Below are 23,469 nucleotides of genomic sequence, written 5' to 3'. Positions count from 1 at the left end.
GAAAGATCCTTCCATATGAAAGCTTCCAGATTCATCTTGATCCATGGAGTCCTGTTCAGAAAGTCAGTTGCAGGACCGTACCTCAAATATCTGGACCATGATGAGATCGAGTCGACGCTGAGAAACATCCATGACGGCGATTGCGGAAATCCTGCCGGAGGACGAAGCCTAGCCCACAAAACTCTAACCATGGGATATTTCTGGCAACTATGAAGAAAGATGCAATCAACTTCGCCAAAAAATGCGATTCATGTCAACGTTTCGCATCCATCTCCCACCAACCTTGCGAAGAACTTCGCCCTATCTTGTCCCCATGGCCCTTCATGAAGTGGGGAATGGACATAGTGGGTCCTCTGCCACAAGCTTCAGGTCAACGCATCTTCATGTTGGCAATGGCCGACTACTTCTCTAAATGGATCGAAGCAGAGGCGTTCAAACGCGTATGAGACACGGAAGTCATATCGTTCATCAAATAAAATGTCCTCAATTGGTTCAGAATTCCATCTGAGATCGTCTGTGACAACGGTTCGCAGTTCATCAGCAATAAAACGAAGGAATTATGTGCGAGATATAATATCACTCTGCATACTTCAACACCAAGGTACCCTCAGGCCAACGGCCAAGCCGAGTCAAGCAAAAAGATCATCATCAACAACCTCAAGAAACGTCTTGATGACGCAAAAGGAAGATGGGCAGACAAACTACCCATGATTCTATAGGCTGACAGAACAACACCCAAGACAACAATCAACCACACTCCCTTCTCTTTAGTATTTGGTGTGTGAAGCTGTAAGTCCTCCCGAAGTCGAGCTTCCCACAGCAAGGAGCAGTTTCATGGCACCAGGAATGAACGACTCGGTGTTGTCATACGACATCGATACGGTCAACGAACTCAGAGAAGCAGCTTTGGTTAGAATGACATCTTACCAACAGGCAGTTGCAAACAGTTACAACAAGAAAGTCCGAGCTCGAGTCTTCCGACAAGGAGATTGGGTTTTGCGAAAGGTCATTCCAAACAAGAAAGATCCACGACATGGGAAACTAGCCCCAACTTGAGAAGTACCCTATCAGATTGTGAGATGAACTGGTTATGGAGCGTACGAATCGATGGACAGAGATGGAAAGCCCATACCAAGAAGCTGGAACGCGACATACTCTAAGATGTACCACTTCTAAAAACTTGAAGTCCATCCTTTTTTGTCTTTTTCTGTTTTTCATTAACATGCAGGAATGGTGGATGCTCGCGACATCATGACGACACCTCAAAGCAGGGGACAACATGACTTCATCTCGGGTCATGGAAAATCTAGGTATACCCACACAACGTAGCCATCACAACAACGTCAAATCAAGCTAAGTTCCCTATCATTTCTTTTTCCTTTCTTTATTTACATTTTTCTCATTTCCATTACTGACTTAGGCATCGGAGGGCCGTTGGCTACACAAACGGCCAACCCTGATGCCATCATCTCGTTTTACAGATCACATTTTTTGGTAATGCGTACAGCATGGTGCCAACACTTACGCATTCGTCCCAACATAAATTCAACAACGCAAGTGGACGACATAGTCTCGACTAGTACTCTCTAATTTTTTTTCTCCTTCTTGTCGTACTTTCGTTTTATTTCATGTAGCCCTATACTGACTTAAGCATCGGTGGGCCGTTGGCTAAACCAACGGCTAATCCTCACGCTCTGCTATGTTGACAGTATGATGCCTACTTGATGGCGAGGTCGACAAGAAGGAAGCAGGACGACAAAGAGATGAACGCAACACAGAGAAAACACACTGACAAGATGAACACAAAATTTTCACTTTATTAAACATATTAATGTGTTATATTCTGCAACTTACTTGTACAAAATACAAATTACAGAATACATCTTACATTTTTACACTTTACAAATTACAAGATAGGCCATACGAAACGCTTGGGAAACGAATTACATTTTACATTGTACATTACACGTATACAGAAAATACAAGTCTACATTCATATGGCTTACACTTCTTGCTTTGCAGTACCATCTCTGACAAGTTGAAGACATCGCTAGATTAAAGCAAGGTACGCACACCAGGATTCCTGCACACAAACACACAAAAAACCAAAACGATCCCACAAACAAAGAAAATCATGCAAACCAAACACAAAAACAAATAAACCCAGAAATACACAAATATTTACAAGACTTTCCCCCATGAACAAGCCAAAACAACAAAAGACTGCCGCCTTCAAGGCCAAACACAACCGAAATATTTTTGACCACACGGGCCAATCAAAACACAACCATTGTTTAAAGTAACCATCTACTAAGAGTTATATATTTTTAAAGGGGGTGGGAAAAGGTCTACTCCAGGGATTTGGCTGGTCCCGCATTCTCCTCTTGCTCGCCATTGCCTGGTGCCGCCACGATCTTGGGGTTGGGGCTGGTTGCAGTTGCACCCTCCTCAACGTCCTCCTCATCACTGACGACACTAGGGGGAACATACTCCTCGGGGAATGCGACGTTGAACTGAGCAATATCTTTCTCTGGAGTCCAGTCCGCATGCCTGCCCGCCATGAAGTCCTCCTTTATCTCAGCCCAGGTCTTCCAAGTGTAGTAGCCAGCACACTCAAAAATCCTTGCTTTGACCTTGGCAAGGGACGTCTTCAGCTCGTCAACCTCTGCGACCAGCGCCTCCTTGTTGGCATTCAGTGCAGCAACGTCAGCAACCCCCTTCGCTTGCTCCGCCTCCAGCATCTCAGCTATGGCCATTGCCTCCTTAGCGACGCCACCCAGTCGACCAACTTCCTGCTTTGCCCTTTTCATGTCATTTTTTATTTTTACTAACTTGTCTTCCAAGGCTATGACATGATGGCGAGTAGCCAAAGAAGATTGCAGGGCCTATTCAAAAAGGGAAAAGCAAAAACAAAACGAAGTCATTCAGGGATCTTTGCCAACCCAAAGACGGCAAGAAAAACAAAATAAAAAGCACAAAAGCACGGATAAAAATACCTTCCAAGTGTCCGAGACGCTTGTAGGGTAATACAGTTAAACATACATAACATGTGCAAAACAATCCCCAAAGCCAGGAAACATATATAAAGCACAGATTAAGCAAACTTACATTTGAAGCGTGTTTTCCCCGAGTAATCTGTCAACGAACACGAACTTAGAACTCCACTTGTCGTTCCTCTACTTGGTTCACCGACATGTTCAGATCCGTCTTGACAACCGTGGCTTAGAAAATTAATCAAGAATTTTACTTTTTGGGATGAACAGTTTTCAGAGAAAACTGAAGAACGTAATGTTTAGAATTAGGTTTAGGGTTTTCTAGAAAACTGATGTGTGTACACTGTTGTAGTGTGTGGAAAAATATAATAATCTAATATTATATTAGTGTAATCGGCCAAGACCAAGAGGCCTTGATCGGCCACACCACACACTCACATGGATACTCCCACGCGCAGCCCACACTGCAGGCCGAAGCCCACAACGCGCAGCCGAGCAGCATGGGCCATGGGCCTCGCTGGCTCGCTGCTGTAGTGTTGCGCGTTAGTGCGTGCGCTGCCACGCCCCGCGGGCTGGCTTGCTCGTTTGCTCGCGAGCTTGCTGTCTCTTTGGGCCTTGTGCGCTCGGGTCGACGGGGCGGCAGATCCGATGCTCTTCGTATTCGCGACTAATACCTTACGGCTATTATTTATCGTATCGTATCCGACGAATCACCGTCGTACGATACGATTATTCGTTTCGCCTAGCTTACGAATATTCGCGATACGATATACGATTCCGATGCAAGGTCGTATCGTATAATACGTTTTCCGAAACTAATTCCCGAAAAGCTAATAAATGAATTTCCGATTCATTTAATCCGGTGATCTGTTACATGCCATTGGTGTGATCTTGTAGGTTCAGTCAAGAGTAAGTGTTGTGAGCTTAATATCCATTAGAACCCACTGATCGGAAGCATTGCTCCAGCTAGCTGTTCCGATCACTTGATCTCACAGAATTAATTGTTCGCAATTAATCTGAACCTTGGTATTAGACTTGATGCACCTTGGTGAAGGACGACATATTTCCTTCAGTCTCCCAGTTGTCATTCAGACAAGTGTGCATTCACATTCCTTTGTCACTTAGTGTTACTTACTGAACATAAGGTAATATCCAAGCCATCCTTATTAGGTCCAGAAGTGTTTCTCGGATTATAGAGCTCAACTGTTAAACTTTTACAGAAGGTTAAGCCTTAACCATTCTTAGCACGGCCATGCATTTTACAGTATCTAACTCTCCGAGAGGTCTTGTTACACAACAACATCATATCCTATCAAAGATAGGAGGACAATCCATTCTTGCAATCTATAAATACTCACTTTGATTCATAGTACGCCAAATAACTGCTTTTATAGCCTCCTTTTACGGTGCGACGTTTAGCTAGTATCAAAGTGAACTAATTCTCAAACGAGCAGACATTATCACTCATGTTCTGAGGAATGGTTCTAATCACCATTAATGAGAACTACCTATGACATGACTTTAATCTCTTAAAGCGTTCTCATGATGCAATCTAATCTTCATTAGTCATTGGTCGTCCAACCTTTCAATGACCTGGATTAAGGATCATTTTGTGATTTCAATATTCAAATTCACTTATGGGTGTTTCTTTGTCGAAGAATCCATCTTGACATCCCATTTGAATGTTTTGAATCACTTGGACTTCATCATTTAATACTAAGCCAAGATTAAATGATCTATGAAATGTAATTTCATAAATGATAAATGTTCAAACCAAATGCTTACCAATTTGTGGGCCTCTAACCCAAAATCAAACATTTAATGTTTTACAGATATAGGCCTTTCACCCAATACTTAAAACATTCATGGAACTCAAACTTGATTCCATTTCTGCATATGAATGTTGTGTCTCATTCAATGTAGATGTTTAGTTTATCATACTTTGCTATTCTTAGCATCCTTTCTATCGAAAACCTTTTGATGTAAGATGAAAAGATCTTTGAATATTTATAGAATGATCTAGTCTTTCATTGCTGTTAGAATGATTCTCATATTCAAAATAGAAAATTATTCAGATAGCAGACTTGTGATCAACCTGAGTTCTTTGAAGAACTCCCACTAGAAACAATTCCCTTTCATTGCTTCTTAGGCAATGATGAATTCATTTCAATTATGTAGAATTTCAAATGATGCCATCCTTTTGGAATACTCCAACCAGTTCACAGAGATGTGGGTGATACATCTTTCAACCGAGAACTTGGAAACTAATCATTGATTCAGTTTCCCATGCATCACATATGGTTCAGAACCTATGTTACCACCTTTTAATCACGACGCCTAATTGCCCGTGTATGTTTGTGGTTTGCCTAACAACAAGATTCAACTTTTTCTTAGGCAAATGCATGTAGCATCAAAACTTTAGTTCATCTTCACTTCCTCTTATCATGTGCTCATCGTACATATCCAAATGTATTAGATTTTCTTTATATGGTTCTAATGATCTTTGATCTAGATCAATAGAGATTGGTATAAACTCGTCACGATTTAATGTTTACGAGTTATTTTAGCGATCTATATATCACCATCATACATGATTGATTGTAATGCAAAAACCATTCGCATTTTAAAATCTATCCATGTAACTTTTAGCTTTATTTTGTTTCAAGAGATACTAAATCTTGCTAAAATCTTGGCATTGCCATATGATGTAAGGTGAAGGCACCTCTTCAAGGTCCTTCATGTTTAACTTTAGTGATAAAAACCTAGCTTTATACTTAGTTAAAGCATTCATTACTTAGACTTACTCATATGGGTTGAGAGTCTCTTTTGAGTCTCTCAATTGTGTTTGATTTAGTAATTAATTTTACAGAATCCAAACAACGCTTTAGATCCTATCCAATAGATCTTTAACCCAGTATGTTCTAAGGTTCGCCATGGTTCTAATATTGAAAAATACTTTCAAATCAAACCAATTAGAATTTGAATGTCATTTTCAATAGATAGATATGTATCTCATATGTAGAACCAATAAACTTGACTTAGCTCCCGCTAAACTCATCATCTACAAGATGATCCATGTTTTCATAAAGCTATGATTTCTCAATAGCCTTGTTGAAAAATACGGTCCAATTCCCACTTGCATGCTTTAATCTACGAATAGATTTCTTAAGCTTGCTCTTTTATCTAGCATCCAAAACTTTTACATTGTGTGATGTACACAATTCCTTTCTACAAGTCCAATTGAGTAAGGTGTTTCGTTTTCCTATTTCCATATTTCCATATGCAATGATTGCTAGATTTATCCAAAATAATTCAAGCATTCCGACTTGGTGAAAAAGATTTCAACATTATCAACGCCGTGAAGTTGTTTATAATCTTTAACCACCAATCTAGCTTTTCTTTTGTATGTGTATACAATATCATCTTTTTATGTTTTGAGAACATGTTTGAAACCAATGGGAGTGAACCCTTTATGCAAATTAACGTTGTATGTTTAGAAAACATGTTTGCAACTAATGGGAGTGAACCCTTTATGCAAATCAACGTTCTATCATTAGAAAACATGTTTGCAACTAATGGGAGTAAACCCTTTATGCAAATCAACCAAATCATAGTTTTGATTCTTTAAGATGAATGTACTTTGGATAAAATGGCCTCAAACCATTTTATATGGCCTCGAACCATAATAATGTTTCTGATGGCCTCAAACCATACTTGGGAATTTTAATTCGTTGTAGCTAGCCTATAAGTCGTATGTTTTGAAGCACTTCCAAAGTCTTCATAGTTTTCATTCCTCAAGATATCTATGTATCTATCTTGGTTGAATTCTATTCCTTATACGATTTACCTAGGTATTGAACATCAAACTTTAGTGTCTATAAAGACATTACTCAAGTCCTTTGAGTATTAAGATTCTCTTGAAGCACTTGTAAAGTCTTCCTGAAGCTCTTCCAAAGGCTTCTAAGTACAGAGCTTTTCCAAAGACTCCTAAGTATCCTACATTTGTTTGTTGCTTGACTCGAAGTCCTTTTGAGGTCACTTCGAGGTCATTTTCTCCCACTTGCCTTTTTGGAAATATGATGGTTTCCTAAAAGACATTATCTAGAGAAACAACCATATGTTCTCTGATTTGTGGTAGAATCAATACCTTTTGTTTCCATGAGTCACTCATAAAGAAACATATATCTATTCTTGAGTTTGTTTGATGTAAACACTAAATCCCACTGGGTTTGACAACCCTAGATATATATATGTACTGAAAAGATGTACTGAGTCGAAGTTCAATCCTTATGACATCTTATCCTTAGCTTTTACAACTTGGTTTAGTGTGATAGTCACTTGAGAGTATCATTTAGAAACTGTATAGGAAAATAGTCGTGATTATCGTTAATCGAATAGGTTCCGATTTCTCCATTTGGACATACCATATTCTTATGGAGCTTCGATTGTCATAATGCCATATAAACAATCTAGATAATCTTTCTTGGCTCATGCAAACATCACTTTGACCCAGCCTAGATGTTCCAAAATTCTTGCCAAGTTGATTTTATACCCTTTTGTGAATCGCATTGAAGCATTTCACATATTTCACGTTGAGTAAATATAGCCATATTTTCTCAAATTCTTGTGAAATAGGTAAGTCATAAAATCCATCTTTGGCCCATGAAATTTATTGTCTAGAAACTTCTAACAATAGTCCATTTCTATGTCATGTTCAACAAGCAAGACCCACGTGTCTTAAATTAACCAACTTTCAGAAATCCATGCCATGGAATCTTGGAATGTTGTCTTGTTGATATGGTCGTATGACATTGCCAAAGATATGTCGAACACAAATCAAAGTGTTTGATTTGAAGCTTTTGAAGTTTGAGTGTGAAGAGATTCGTTTTTTTATTAATCAATCATATGACTCAACCCTTAAATGACCATTTCATTCAAATAAACACTCCACTAATGTTTTTGTTTACTTTGAATATGAGTCCTTCCGTTGTCCAAACAGAAATTGATTCTGATGATTAATGGAATATAATACCAATAAGTTCCAGCCTTTAGAAGGACTTTAAAACAAACATGATGACCCTACAATTAATGTAGCATAACTTTGCTTCATTTCCCACTTGTAGGTCAATAACCAGACTTAGCTCCCGGAATTTGAATTCTTAGCAAGAGTTAGAACCTCAAGCGGTAATCTAATACCATGGGACTTTATTTACTAAGTCGTTTCTCTTTAACATAAACCTCAAGGTAGAAATAGAATATCTAAATTCATTTCTTTTGTTCCCCTTTCCTATCCTTTCTAGCACGTTTTCTTATAGTCCAAAATATTTTACTCTTTGCTTGATCTTCTTACTTTGTTATGCTTACAAAGTCCCTTTCTTTTATTCACTTTGAATGACAACATCCAATGAGTCTAGTTCATTAATCGAATCAAAAGAAAATTGGTTGTTAACCATTGGTTATACATGAGTCTTTAACTCAATACTTCATTATTTTGAAACTACAGTATTCTGAATATATGAGGTCCAATTGGTCTACCATTCAAATTTTAGTTTGAAAACAACCATGAAGATCATTATAAGAAAATAGAATTCAAGATACCCTCTCATTCTCCTTTTCATTGAGAATCTCTCTCAAAATTAGTTACCAATCGATCGAGGAAATATCGCAGTTCTATTGTTCGAACGCAACAAAGTTGAAGATTTACGATTCTACAAAATGAAATTGCAAAGAAAACATTTATCATACTTTAATAACTTGAAATAAAAGCATTCATGCAATCATCAAAGCTATTAAACATTTCATTCATGCAAAAATAAAACATGGTCCAAAATGAATGAAACGATTCCAAGACCCTAAAAGTCATAAATCCTTAAGCAGCTTTGGCATGTCTTAAGTATTTTAAGATTCTAGGTAAGCAAAACCTATTGCTAGTAATGTCCAAATTACTCTTGGTTAATAAATTAATACCATAATTTATCCCATTGCCACAACATAATGCCATTGTTGTTTGAGTTGAAACAACAATCAACGTGCTCCTTTGGGACGCCTTACCATCTAAGTCAACTAATATAGCACCTCGCTTTAGCGTAAACCTACTACGTTAGATCCTTAGATTTTTGTAAGTGCTTGATTTGGAAGGCAATTTTTAAACTCAATAGTGCTTTGGACCTAGTTGTTTCTATGTTGGTTCGATTATTTAGTGAACTTAATCTAATCGAGTCATACAAACAACCTATTCATGCATAATATACATATATTCAAGCATATATATAAAGTGCATAAATAATAGGTGAACTAGTATGGCCCAAAACATCTTGTCTTGAAGCATCCAATCTTCTTCATCATCTTGTTAGCTTGGCATCGTCTTGAATATTCATTCAATTGCTACCTTAAAGTTCTAAACTAGAAATACTTGAAATAATAAAATTACATCAAATTTTCCATGGTTCGCAAACCATATTTAAAACTTTACATTCAAAGATAAAACGGATCTCAGACCGTATTTAACTATCCTAAATGGTCATACTAGTCACTTGGAGTACCTGCATTACATAAAATATACATTCTATGCATTCACCCATTCGTATGCTAAAACGAATGGCCCAATTAACTATGCAAGTATTTACGTGAATTAATTAAAATTCACGTTCACATAAACGCGTCCTAAAAGATTAATCAATTTCCAAATTATTAATCCTTAGACTTTATTCTAATTAAAATTGAATTTAATTAAAATAATGCGACCTACGAAAATAATTAAAACAATTATTTCATTTTTAATTTCATTTAGTGGCTCCCACTCAAACCAATAATTATTTCGGATAATTAATTATTTAAATATTAAATTAAAACTCGCGGCCCGGCCCAAATAAATAAAATAATTATTAACTATCCCGTTAGCCAAAATTAATGCAAACATAATATTCAAGCCCAACGAAATAAACAAAAAAAATTTGTTCGTGTGCATGTGCGGGCTAGGCTTGCGCCCAACCCAGCATAACACGGTGTGGCCTACGAGGCACACGAGCAAGGCCCGCGCACCCCGCAGCCGCGCCCACGTCGCCGCAGCGTGCTGCTGCCTTGTGTGCTTCGTCGCTGCTCGTTGTTGCGCAACGCAAGGCGAGGTGCCTTGCATGCTCGCATCCATCGCAAGAAAGGCCCTGCCTGCTTGCCCTTTCCTCGCCCAGCGCGCGCGCGGCACGTAGCGCCCCTGCTGCTGCCCGAGTCGCTACGGCTCGGCACGGATGCGGCAGCCCGCGTGGCTCGACGAGCCATACGTCCACCCTACCCATGTGTGCGTGCCTTTGGTTCGTACTATGGACCAACTTAATTAAAAAAATATTAATTTCACGAACGTTTACATTTAAGTTATTTTTCATAAAAGTTACGATTTTTATTTTTGAAAAACAACTGTTTTTACGATTTAATTAATTTAACGACAATCTAATTTCGTAAAATATTAAATCAAGGCTAACATTATTCAAATTTTAAGAACGAACGATTTCAACTGAAAATTTGAACTTTTAAATAATTAAATCTAAAACTTTAAATAGTTCTAAACATTTAAATTTCAGATTTTAATAATATGATTATTCAAAATTTTAATCCAATAATTTTAAAATTAGCCACTGACCATGAAATTATATTCCCTTTCCCAATTAACCGAATTATTAGATCTAAACTATTTAAAAAATCAATTAGCGATCTAAAATTTACGAATTTGGGGAAAGCAAAATTAGGTATTTGTTTTGGGCAAATTCGACTTAGAGACGAGCTTGCCTTGATGAAGGTGCTAACAATCGATCGAGCTAGATAATTGAGAAAGGTGAGAGCAAGTTGTAATAGCATAAGGTAATCGTAGGTTTATTGCTTAGAAATCATGTATGTAAAATAGACAAGACTAAGCCATTTTATAGGCATTTACAACAAGAACATAACGTTTATGGAATAATTGCTCATAATTAGATAATAAATACGTAATGAAGGTCGGCTTCATCAAAGGTTTATAACGTCCGTTTTGAGCCCAGCAGTTGGGAATACCGTTCGAATAATGCCACCTTGCGCCTTGTTGGCAGCCACGTAAGCAATGCTTGCCACGTATGCCCACGTCACCAAGAGGGTATTTTCCCCCCTAACAATTGTCCCCAAACCCATTTTGAATTTATTCCGGGAAGTTCAAAAAAGGAGAAATGGGTTTCACGGTAGGAAAAAACGGAAACCGCCTCTTAACCTCCCCAACACTGACGGCGTCAGGATCATGATGACTTTTGCCTTGGAGACGCCAACCGTCCATCTGCGCCAATAAATAGGACTGCGCTTCCAATCATCCGCAATTACTTCTGCAATCTCTCTCTTCTCTTTTCCAAAAAAAACGATCGGCGCTCTTTCTCTCTCCTTTTTCCAAGTAACTGCTCGGCTTCCATCTTCTTCTCTTCTTCTTTATTTCTTCGATTCCTTCTACGTCGCAACAAATGGGGACAAAATCCACCCGTGCGAAGAACAAGAGAGTGGTGGTGGAGTGCGATCTGGTTAAGGGGCCGATTTTCAGCCCTACCCACATTCTGGACAGAAAGAATGCTCGGCCGGCCACTTGGGGGAAGCAGGATGTGGAGGCGCTCAAGGAAGAGTGTGGTTTTCCTCCGTCGGCGGTAATTCGTTTTCCGCAGCCCGACGATCGGGCCGATTGGGTATCGGACGGCTGGGTGTGCTTCTATGAGTATCCCTTAAGAATTGGGTATACTTATCCCTTCTCGCCACTGGTGCGAGGAGTTCTAAGGGCACTGGCTGTGCTGCCGGCGCAACTGATGCCGCAGGTCTGGAGGGTGATGCACTTGGTCGACCATCTGGCCGGCAAACTGGACATGGAGTTCCGGGTTGAGGACCTTATGTATACCTACAAGGTCCAAAATTATGGGGCTGGTAGGTACTTGCTGCACGACAAGGACGCAGGGAGGCTCTTCTTGGTGCGGACAAGTCGAACGACCGCGGGTGGATGGGTCGGTTCTTTTTTGTGGAGTTGGCTAGTTTAGGGCCCGACTCCGACTTCTTGACAGGGGAGTGGATGGCTAGAGGTATTTTGTTTGTTTTTGGTGTTTTTTGGGCTTGTTGATTTGACTTTGTCTCACTTTTGTGTTTTTGTAGGTGCATCTTTCGACACAGTTGGTGTCGGTGCCGAAGCCATAGAAAAGACTGTTGTGCTGTTGGGGGTCCCTCTAAAGGACAGAGCTTTCATCGGCCTCAAGTTCGAACGCGAAGAGCCTTCTTAAGAAGAAGAAGTTTCTGAACCTGCGAACATGTCGACATCAACAGGTAAACATGGATTAGGGTTAGTTTACATTTTGTTTGGGTTCGTCGCCCTTTTCAATACTAAATACAATTTACAACTGCTGTGACGAGACTAAGTCGTCAAATAAATGCCATCAACAGGTACTGGCCCGTCGACACGCTCTGGCAAGGCCTCATCCGCGGATGCATTGTTGAGGAAGAGGCTGGAGTCACTGGGAAGTGTGTCTCGAGCCAAACCCATCACTGTGTTGTCACCATCTAGGCCGCCAAAGGCTTCAACTGACACCATGGTGACGGGGGAAACCAGCTCGCTTCTGCCTGCCGAGAAAAAGCTGCCGCCTCCATCTCGGAAGAGGAAGCTTGCAGTGGAGTTCCCTGACGACTACGGGTCGGCAGATGCGCCACGGGTTCAGCTTTGGCCTGAAGTCGACCGCCTCTGGATGCCGTCAAGCCGGGGGCGCCAGGAATCTTTGTCCCCAGTAGCTGCAACTGTCGAGAGCGTCTCGGATGCATGGAGGGTATGTGTCTGCTCTTTTTTTTTTTTTTTTTTTTCTTCGCCTTTTCCATCCTCATCTCGTCACTCTTAAAAACTCTTAAATGATTTTCTTTTGCACAGGCCCTGTAATCTGCTCTAGCCACACGTCATCCTGTTAGAAGATCAAATAGTAAAACTGAAAAATGACATGAAGAAGGCAAAGCAGGAGGCTGGTCGTCTTGGCGGTGTGGCCAAGGAGGCGACAGCAAGGGCTGAGGCGCTGCAGGTGAGTCAAGAGAAGGGGGATGCTGAGGTCGCACAGTTGAACGCTGAGAAGGAGACGCTGGTTGCTGAGGTCGACGAGCTGAAGACGTCTCTCTCCAAAGTCAAGGCGAGGATTTACGAGTGTGCTGGTTACTACACTTGGAAAATGAAGGCCGAGATGATGGAGGAGTTCAAGGCGGGCAAACATGTGAACTGGACTCCTGACGAAGACATTGCTCAGTTCAACACTGCATTCCCCGAGGACTATATCCCCCTGGTGCCGTTAGCGATGAAGAATACGTCGAGGAGGGTGCAACTGCAACCAGCCCCGATGTCGAGACGATGGCAGCACCAGGCGATGGCGAACAAGGGGAGAACGCAGGCCCAGCAGACCATCAGGAGTAGTTCTGTCCCCCCTCCTTTAAAAATTTAAAATTTGAATGTTGTGTTTGTTAAACAATGGCTTTTTTTAAACAATGTTTTGTGTGTTCGGCCTTTGGGAAGGTCGAAAAGATATTTGTGGCTGTGTTTCGCCTTGAAGGCGGCAGTCTTTTGAATATTTTTGGGCTTGTCCAAGGGGGCAAGTCATGTAAATATTTGTGGTTTGCGAATTCTGTGTTGCTTGCTTTGTTTTTGGAAAAATGTGTTTGGTTTGGTGTTTTGTTTTGCAGGTTGGGCACATACCTCGAGTTCGACTTTGGTGACGCCTCCAGCCTGTCAAAGGGGAACCTGCAAGAAATGTATGCTGTAGAAAAATGTAGATCTGTATTCCATTATGTATGTAGTGTACATTGTAGTGTACCAGGTGTTTTTGTAATGGCCTAAATTGTGTTTTGTAGTTTGTAAGATTTGTAATATGCAATGTATACAAGCATTTTCGAATAAAAGAACATCGTTTTCCTTTCACTTCGTTTTTCTAAACATGCGTGCACAATTTCGACTTTTGGTTTCCTGTAAGTTGTGTTATACAATTTGCTTCATCTGTTTTCTCCTTGTCGAATCCGTCACCATGTGGGCACCATACTGTCAACACAAGAGAGCGTGAGGATTGGCCGTTGGTGGAGCCAACGACCCTCCGATGCTTAAGTCAGTATGGAGCAACATAAAAAATGAGAGGAAATTACGACAAGGAGAAAAAAGAAAGAAAGAGTTCAAGGAGAAATACGGGACGAAGTCGAGTCGAGTCTTTATTTTCATTATTCCTCCTAAGTGTATACTTATGATGTCGCCACGGTGTTGTCTGCAAAACAAGACGATGGCGTGAGGGTTGGCCGTTGGTGGAGCCAACGGCCCTCCGATGCCTAAGTCAGTAGTGGTGATAACATACAAAAAGGAAAAAAGATAGAGGAGAGGAACTTAACTTCTTGTTACTTATAAGTGTATATAGTTCGAGATGTTCTCGTCTTCGTAATACGTCATGCCCACTCTGTCTCGGGGGTATCGACATAATGGTGATGAATGCTAGAGTACCTGTTGTGTTAGAAAAGCTAGAAAGCAAAAATTATCCGAGTGTTCAGAAATGGTACAGTTTTAGGTGTGTCGCATTCCAACTTCTTGGGATGGGTGTGCCGTCTTTGTCGACCAACTCGTATGCGCCATGTCCTTCTCGTCTCACGATCTGGTAGGCACCTTCCCATGTCGGGGCCAATTTGCCGTGTCGAGGATCCTTTTTGTTTGGGAAGACCTTGCGCAGAACCCAATCTCCCTGCTGGAATATCCGAACCCTCACATTCTTGTTGTAGCTGTTCGCGACGGCTTGTTGGTAGGAGGTCATCCTGACCAGTGCTGCTTCCCTGAGTTCGTCAACAGTATCGATGTCGTAAGCCAAGACTGAGTCGTTCATTCCCGGTGCCATGAAACTGCTTCTTGCTGTGGGGAGTTCGACTTCAGGAGGGATGACTGCCTCGCAACCGAAGACCCAGGAGAAAGGAGTGTGGTTGGTCGCCGTCTTTGGCGTCGTCTTGTTGGCCCAAAGGATCATAGGTAACTCGTCTGCCCATCTTCCTTTGGCGTCATCGAGGCGCTTCTTGAGGTTATTGATGATGATTTTGTTACTTGACTCGGCTTGGCCGTTTGCTTGAGGATACCTCGGTGTTGAGGTGTGCAAGGTGATGTTATACCTACTGCAGAATTCTTTGGTTTTGTTGCTGATGAACTGAGAACCATTGTCGCAGACGATCTCGGAAGGGATACCGAACCGGCTAAGGATATTTCGTTTGATGAACGAAATGACTTCAGTATCTCGAACCTGCTTGAAAGCTTCTGCTTCGATCCATTTGGAGAAGAAATCGGTCATAGCCAACATGAAGACGCGTTGTCCTGACGCTTGTGGTAAGTGACCTACTATGTCCATCCCCCATTTCTTGAAGGGCCAAGGGGACAAGATATGATGGAGTACTTCACAAGGTTGATGAGTGATGGATGCGAACCGCTGGTAGGAGTCGCACTTCTTAGCAAAGGTCATTGCGTCTTTCTTCATGGTGGGCCAGAAATATCCCATGGTAAGGGTTTTGTGGGCTAAGCTTCTTCCTCCGGCGTGGTTTCCACATTCTCCATCATGTATGTTGCGCAATGTGGACTCGATCTCGTCATGATCAAGGCATCTCAGGTACGGTCCTGCAACCGGCTTTCTGAACAATACTCCATGGATTAGGATAAATCTGGAGGCTTTCATGCGGAAGGCTTTTTCGTGGGTGACTCCAGGTGGGGTAGTGTTGTGTTTGAGCCAATGTATGTAAGGGTCGCGCCATGAGGGCATTTGAGTAAGTTGAGACTGTTCGGTGATGGGTAGGTTATCTTTGGTGATGGCTGGATACATTAAGTGGACTACGGGGATGAAGGTGAGTTTAGGTTTGATGTTTGAGCCAAGATTGGCTAAGGCGTCAGCCTGGGTGTTTTGGTCTCTTGGTATTTGTTGTAAGGTGCATGAGTCGAACTTGTTCACGAGCCTTTTTGCTATTTCCAAGTAGGCCTGCATCTTTGAGTCCTTCGCTGCATACGAACCGTTAATCTGGTTGATAATTAATAAAGAATCGCAACGTACCTCAAGTCGGCGGATATTCATGTCGAGTGCTAATGACAACCCCAAGATCAAAGTTTCGTACTCTGCTTCGTTGTTGATAGCTTTGAACTCGCAACAGACAGATTGTACCATGGTGTCCCCTTGTGGCGACTTTAGCACGATGCCGAGGCCTGTCCCCCGTATGTTGGAGGAGCCATCAGTATGTAGGGTCCATGTTGACGAGGATCCATTGTTGGTCAGTGTGTTGACTTCGTGATCGACTTCGTGTTGGAGGCTCGGGCTGAAGTCATCCACAAAATCAGCCAGGGCTTGCGACTTGATGGCTGTGCGAGGTTCGTACCGGATGTCGTAACAACCTAATTGTATAGCCCATTTGGACATCCTGCCAGACAACTCGGGTTTCCTTATGATTGATTTCATGGGATAGTTAGTTCTAACAGTGATAGGATGACATTCAAAATAAGGACGCAATTTAACTGAAGCAACGACTAAAGCAAGGACAAGTTTTTCGAGATGAGAGTACCTTATTTCGGCGCTAAGTAAAGACTTACTGACGTAATAAACAGGTAGCTGCTTTCCGTCTTCTTCCCGTACTAACACTGCACTGATGGTCGACTCTGTAACTGCGAGGTATACTTGTAGCACTTCATCGTTTTTTGGTTTGGACAGTAACGGGGGGTTTGACAGGTATTGCTTGAGTTGCTGTAATGCAGCTTCGTGTCGGTCAGTCCAGCTGAACTTCTCATTCTTCCTGAGGATGTTGTAGAACAATTTGCACTTGTCGGACGACCTGGAGATGAAGCGGTTGAGGGCAGCCACTCTGCCTGCTAATTTTTGTACGTCCTTCTGGTTTCGAGGTGATTGTAAGTTGATGATTGAGCGGATCTGATCAGGACTAGCTTCGATGCCTCTTTGAGTAACCATGTAACCTAGGAATTTTTCGGAAGAGACTCCGAACGAACATTTGGTGGGGTTGAGTTTCATGCTGTACTCTCGCAACACGTCGAAGGCTTGCTGAAGATGCGTGATGTGATCTGAGGCTTTCTTGGATTTCACAAGCATGTCGTCGATGTAGACTTCCATTGTGTCGCCCAGCTGTTTTCTGAACATTTTGTTGACTAGGCGCTGATAGGTGGCGCCTGCGTTCCTTAATCTGAACGGCATGACCTTGTAACAATAAGTTCCCCGCTCCGTGATGAAGGCGGTTTTCTCTTGATCTTCCGGGTGCATCAAAATCTGGTTGTAGCCACTGAACGCGTCAATGAATGTGAGCATCTCGTGTCCCATAGTAGCATCAACTATGGCGTCGATGTGGGGTAAGGGAAAAGAATCTTTAGGGCATGCTTTGTTGATGTCGGTGAAATCTATGCACACTCGCCATTTCCCATTCTTCTTCCTGACTACGACGACATTGGCCAACCAGTCTGGATATTTCACCTCCCTGATCTTTCCTGTATCTAGTAGTTGTTGAACTTCATCGTTGATAATTTGGTTGCGTTCTGGAGCGAACTTCCGCCGCTTTTGTTTGACGGGCTTATGTCGGGGGTCGACACTGAGTTTGTGAGTGATGACGTCTGGGCTGATGCCTGGCATATCTTCATGTGACCATGGGAAGCAATCCGCGTTGGCTTTGAGAAATGTAACGAGCTCCGACCTGATGTCATCGGGTATATCACATCCAATAAAGACGACCTGTTCTGGTTTCGCAGGATCCAAGATGATCTCGTCGAGTTGTTCAGATTTGGGTTCTTCGTAGCTTGCTGGTTCGGGATTGGACTGTAATTGCTATAATGAGGATTTATTTGTGGCCGATGGCTTTAGGGCCGCCTTGTAGCACTCTTTGGACTCTTGCTGATCTCCTTTGATTTCTTGAACCCCCCATCGAGTCGGGAACTTGATGGTTTGGTGATATGTCGAAGGGATGGCCTTCATGTCGTGGATCCAGGGCCTGCCCAAAATAATGTTGTAAGATGAAGGGCAATCAATAATACAGAATTTTACCTGTTGGTTGATCCCTTGTGCGTAAACGGGTAGGGTAACTTCTCCGAAGGTGGTTTTTGCTTCGCCACTGAACCCTATTAGCACGATGGATTTTTTGACGACGTCCGTGTCTGGGTTGAGCCCCATCTCCTTAAGGGCGTCGAGCATCATCACGTTAGTTGAGCTGCCATTGTCGACAAGGACTCGTTTGATCATGCAGTTTCCAACAGGAATAGATATCACCAAGCCGTCATGATGTTTGTCCGAGATGTCCCCTGCATCAGATTCATCAAAAGATATAGGGGTTAGGTATTTGGTTAAATCCCTCCAGAGGTCGGTTTCGCCGTATAATCCCTGTCTGAACGCTTCGATGGCTGTCGGAACATCACATTCAGGAACAGTCACCTTCTCCCTGATGAACCGGGCTATATAATCCTTCAGGGGTTCGTAAGGACGTTGGATTACTCGGTATAAGTCGCTTGTCTGCTTCTCTAGACATCTGCTGCTAGCGAACTGTTGGTTGAACATGTTGTCGAGGTGAGCAAAAGAGGTAATGCATCCATTTGGCAGGCTAGTCAACCACTTCAAGGCGGGCCCAACCAATGTCGAACCGAACCCTTTGCAAAGGTTGGCTTCTCTCATGTGTTTGGGGACTGGAATGGTCTTCATCCGCTGTTTGTAGGTCAAGAAATGTTCTCTTGGTTCGGTTGTCCCGTCGTACAAGGGCATGTTTGGTTGGCTAAATCGTTTCGGGATGGCTGGCTTGGAGATGTTGATAATAGGTACTCTGCGGGTGTACGCCATGAGGTTGGTGAGGAGTGAACTGTGGCACCACTTGTTGCATGTAAGGAGGCGTTCCTTGAGTAGCGTGGGACCTGCAACATAAGGGAAGGGAGTTACGAAACCGTGACTAACTGGAACGACTGACCTGTTAAGAGGAGTGTATGGAGAATAGTTTCGAGAAGAGTTAGGTCGCATTAGGGCATTGGGAAATGCTGCTTGCGGCGCCTAGCTCGCCAAAGGAATCGTCATCAACTGGGGAGGTGCCCCTGGCGCCGAAGTGACCAGGTTAACAACAGGTTGAACGACTTGCTGAGAGAAGAGTTGATCCCATGGCATTTGAATTGCTGGCGTTGATCCTTGCGTCGGGAGCGTAACAGGCAGGGGCATTGACATGGTCACCGTTGGGGGAGGCAGCGGACGAGACACCGGAGCGGAGGCGGGAGCCGTCACCATGGTGGATGTCGTCATGCCGACCTGAGGTGGGGTTACCCGGGCAGCCGTCGCGGTGACAACTGTCGCCGATGTACCTGCAGAAGATGGTTGAGTTGGAGGCGGGGGAAGCCAACTCGGGTTAGAACGGGGTTGATTCGGTAATGGATCGAATTCGCGGATCTGCTGGAGAACGGGACCCCCAGGTTCGCCAAAAGGTATATGGAGGGGGTGATCTGGAGTGGCGTCAAGATCCAAGCGGCGGTTTAACCCGGAGGTGTCTCGTCGGTACTGGAACCTGGATCCGGTGGAGATGGAGGCGGTTGACCTCACTTGAGAGTGCAATGCTTCGTTCTCCTTTGGGAGGATGTTGATGCGCTACTCCATGGCTTCGAAGCGACGAGTGATATCATCGGATGAGCTAGCATTTCCAGCCATGGTGATTGGAATGGTATTATCGAGCTGCTTTTGATTGTCAGCCCCACGGTGGGCGCCAAATTGTTTTGGGCAAATTCGACTTAGAGACGAGCTTGCCTTGATGAAGGTTCTAACAATCGATCGAGCTAGATAATTGAGAAAGGTGAGAGCAAGTTGTAATAGCATAAGGTAATCGTAGGTTTATTGCTTAGAAATCATGTATGTAAAATAGACAAGACTAAGCCACTTTATAGGCATTTACAACAAGAACGTAACGTTTATGGAATAATTGCTCATAATTAGATAATAAATACGTAATGAAGGTCGGCTTCATCAAAGGTTTGTAACGTCCGTTTTGAGCCTAGCAGTTGGGAATACCGTTCGAATAATGCCACCTTGCGCCTTGTTGGCAGCCACGTAAGCAATGCTTGCCATGTATGCCCACGTCACCAAGAAGGTATTTTTCCCCCTAACAATATCCCTCACGTGTCATTGGGATTTGTCAACGGATAGTATAGAAACTCCCTCACTTTGTCATTGAAAGTATCTAAAGTTGTGTAGAAACTCCCTCACTTTGTCATTGGGAGTAGCTACAGATGTTTTCGAAATCAAAGCTATAAAGTGTAATTGGGCCTGGCCAAGCCCAATCACGAGGTAAAATGTTTTTTTAAAGATTCTCATTTTCAGGGTTAGCTAAACGAGAAAACCCCCTTGTTTTTATGGGACGTAAAACGAAGGAAAATCCAGCACAGCGCTCTTTTTTGGAAAAACGGAAAACCAATCCTTTGATTTTTGGGAAAAGGGAAACCAGAAAAGTTATCGCTGCAGCGACTAAGGACCTGCGCAGTTAGTGACGCAGACCCCGCCAGCTAAAGATGGCGAGCCTGTCTGCTAAGGGTGGACACCCCGTCCGATAGAAGTGGACGAATCTGTTTTGAAGTTTGTTTGTTTTTTTTGAAAATAAGGACCTACGCGGTTTGTGACGTAGACCCCGCCGGCTAAAGATAGCGATCCTGTCCGCTAAAGGTGGACACCCCGTCCGATAGAAGTGGACGAATCTTGTTTTGATGTTTTGAAAATAAGGACCTACGCGGTTTGTGACGTAGACCCCGCTGGCTGAAGATGACGAGCCTGTTTTTTGTTTTTTGAAGATTTTGTTTTTCGAAAACTGAGGACCTGCGCGGTTAGTGACGCAGACCTCGCCCGCTGAAGGTGGGCGAACCTTGTTCCCCAAGGGTGGACGCCCCGCCCGCTGGAGGTGAGCGAACCTGAATTCGTCTTTTCGATTTGGGACTCGCGTGGTTCGTGGCGCGATCTTGCGCGATTGAGATGGGCAAGTCCCTATTTCATTTGTTCTTGTAATTTCTTTTAAGAATTTCTTTTTATTCATTCTCGCAGGAGCGAATTCTTTTGAGGGATGCTCGGATTTAGTTGCAACCTGAATGTGGGTTGACAATGTGCTTTGACAGACCATTGTCTTGTGGTCATTATCTTTCATGGTTTTGAGCTAGTCTTTACGGCTCAATTTTGCCACTACTTGGGTCCTTGATTAGGGGACTATGTATAAGTATCAACGGCGACCTTTGTCTTGAGGTCGTAATCCGGTTTTATCTTTTGAGACATCCAAACACGGGACTTCGTATAGCGTAGTCAGGGAATATGGTTTTAACTTTGCATACTCTCTTTTGAAATGTATATTTTCTTTCGAGCCCCCAAGCACTCGGGCTTGACGGTCATTTCTTGTCAAAGAGGTTCCTTGGGGATACGCATTTCGAAATGTCCTTGATCGTGTTTGGGATCGTGCTCGTAAGTGCGAGCGATCTTTGTAGTGGTGTGCTACTTTTAACAAAGCCGTGAGGTGCGACTTTTAGTAAAGAAATCGGCAATTTTCGAGTCGAACGGACACGGCAAGGCCCTATAGAAGTCAGAGCTTTTTTCGGGCCTGGGCTCATTTTTGGCGCCCAGGCCTGGGCGTTAGAAATAATTCACGCCCATGTGGGGCGTTGAAAATATTGTTTGGGCTGGTCTTTTGATGACATAGTTGGCCTCTTGTTCATTCGTTTATTTCACTCTTTTTTCGTCTAAAGATTCTATTTTTGAGCCGTTCATTTGAGATCATGTTGATTGGTGAATAATAATTATTTCTCGAGAAACCGTAGCCTAATAGTGGACCAACGGTGTTTATTATTTCCTTATTCGTTCGCCATTTCTTGGCTTAGAACGATTGTGGGATTTATTTTCAACGCCCAAAGTCGGGCGTGAGATTTTAATAACGCCTTGCTCTTGGCGTTGGAGTTGATTATTGGGCTGATCTGCCTCTTTTCCATTCGCTTATTTTACTTGGAAATTCTAAGTATTCTCTTCTCTTTTGTTTTTTTCTTTATTTTTTGGAACGTAGAATTTTATTGGAGATCACAATGAGTTTGAGTGATCTACGGCGTAGCCGATTGGTGGACTACGGCGTTTGTCGCTTTGGGGCGATTATTTAAAGGCACTGTCGCTCTTAAGGTGTACAGTTATTGCAATAGTTGGGCGGGTCTATATGGCCCGAGGAACATACCTTGAGGCGTAAGACTTTGATCGCTCTTGTTTTTATTTTGAACGTACATATTTTTTCCTTTTGAACGCGTTCGTGAATGTTCGATACTTAGAATGATGATATGTATGTGCGAACGAGCGTTCATAGAATGGCCGTTTGCGTGCGGTCCACTAACCAGTTTGCTTGAATCATTTTTATTTATTTTTTTTGAGCAATGACTGATTTTGAATAGTTTGCTTAGAAGCTTGATAGGGTTCAGGCCCATTCATGAAGTGGGCTCAAGCATCGTGCCCTTTCGATCGTTCAAACATTTTCTTCGAGATTTTTTATTTTGCTATGGTCGTTTCGTAGCTTGGAGCCCCCAAGTATGCATGTTGGGATGCTTCCTTTTGGCGTACAATTTTTGTTGGTTCGTTCGAGAAAGATGCCTTGGGGTTCCGCTCGTGTAGGTGCGTTTTATCCCTTCCGTGGTAGGTAATATTTTGCTACCTTTAATCCTTAATGTAGAAGTCGTGTGGCTTGCATTTTAAATTTGGGCGATAAGTAGTCTTTGCCTCTTTTACACATGCTCTTGGTCGTGCCTGCATTAGTGCAATATGCCTTACTCTTTTTTAGACTTGTACCGTGGGATGGTTGAACTTTATGGTGCGACGTAGGCTTGTGTGGCCTAACAGCGTGTCTTAGGACATTCCTCCAGGTGTTGGGATATCATTATTATTTTTTGCATTGGAGTACTTCATCACGCCTCGTTCAGGTGCTCGAACAAGTGTAGCACCTTCTGCGTGGCTGTGTACGGCTTATTACTTCGTTCGATGCGAGGATTCATAGATGTTTCTTTCTTGTTTTTATATTTGGGCAAAATTTGGCAAGCAGAGGGATTCAGCGCCCAGGCTGGGGCGTTAAAGATATCGGCGCCCAGCTCTGGGCGTTGAAAATGATTTATGGGCAGAATTTGACAGTTTTTTTTATCCTTGATTTTTCTTTCGCTTTTGCATTGGAACGACGTAGACTGTGTAATGGGCGCTTATAGGGCGAGCGTTATGTGCAGTAGTTTGATCGGAGTTTTGGTGACTCGCGATTTTCAGTTACCCTTGTTAGTGCGGTGACTTTATATATTTAGAATTTGGAAGGGGTTGTAGCCATTCTAAGGTGCGTTTTACACGATTAAAGATTAGGATTTTGCCCCTATATATGACGTGTGTATAGCATTAGCGTCGAGATTTTGCGATAAAATCATCATTTCGAGCATTTTTAGAGTGTTTTTCTCAAGCCCCCAATTATA

General features: G+C 42.7%; 1 protein-coding gene across 1 annotated transcript; it reads left to right on the top strand.

The window, feature by feature from the left end:
* The first annotated feature begins 209 nt into the window (after window positions 1–209).
* On the top strand, window positions 210–1,255 carry LOC130469803 (uncharacterized). Its single transcript, XM_056839290.1, has 3 exons — window positions 210–440; window positions 772–1,005; window positions 1,229–1,255. Exons 1-3 carry the CDS (start codon window positions 210–212, stop codon window positions 1,253–1,255), a joined length of 492 nt encoding a protein of 163 aa, XP_056695268.1.
* Window positions 1,256–23,469: the final 22,214 nt, after the last annotated feature.

The sequence above is a fragment of the Spinacia oleracea genome, chromosome 3 (assembly GCF_020520425.1).
Source record: "Spinacia oleracea cultivar Varoflay chromosome 3, BTI_SOV_V1, whole genome shotgun sequence".
Taxonomy (NCBI): domain Eukaryota; kingdom Viridiplantae; phylum Streptophyta; class Magnoliopsida; order Caryophyllales; family Amaranthaceae; genus Spinacia; species Spinacia oleracea.
Note: the sequence above shows the minus strand (reverse complement) of the source record. Positions and strands in the feature narration are given on the sequence as shown.

What these genes read in the sequence shown, in the direction of transcription:
- LOC130469803 (XM_056839290.1), top strand. Translation starts at nt 210, where the DNA reads ATGAAGAAAGATGCAATCAACTTCGCCAAAAAATGCGATTCATGTCAA. An exon ending in AAGCAGAGGCGTTCAAACGC is followed by an intron (nt 441 to 771) that starts GTATGAGACACG and finishes CCTTCTCTTTAG; the next exon opens with TATTTGGTGTGTGAAGCTGT. An exon ending in GAGATTGGGTTTTGCGAAAG is followed by an intron (nt 1,006 to 1,228) that starts GTCATTCCAAAC and finishes ATTAACATGCAG; the next exon opens with GAATGGTGGATGCTCGCGAC.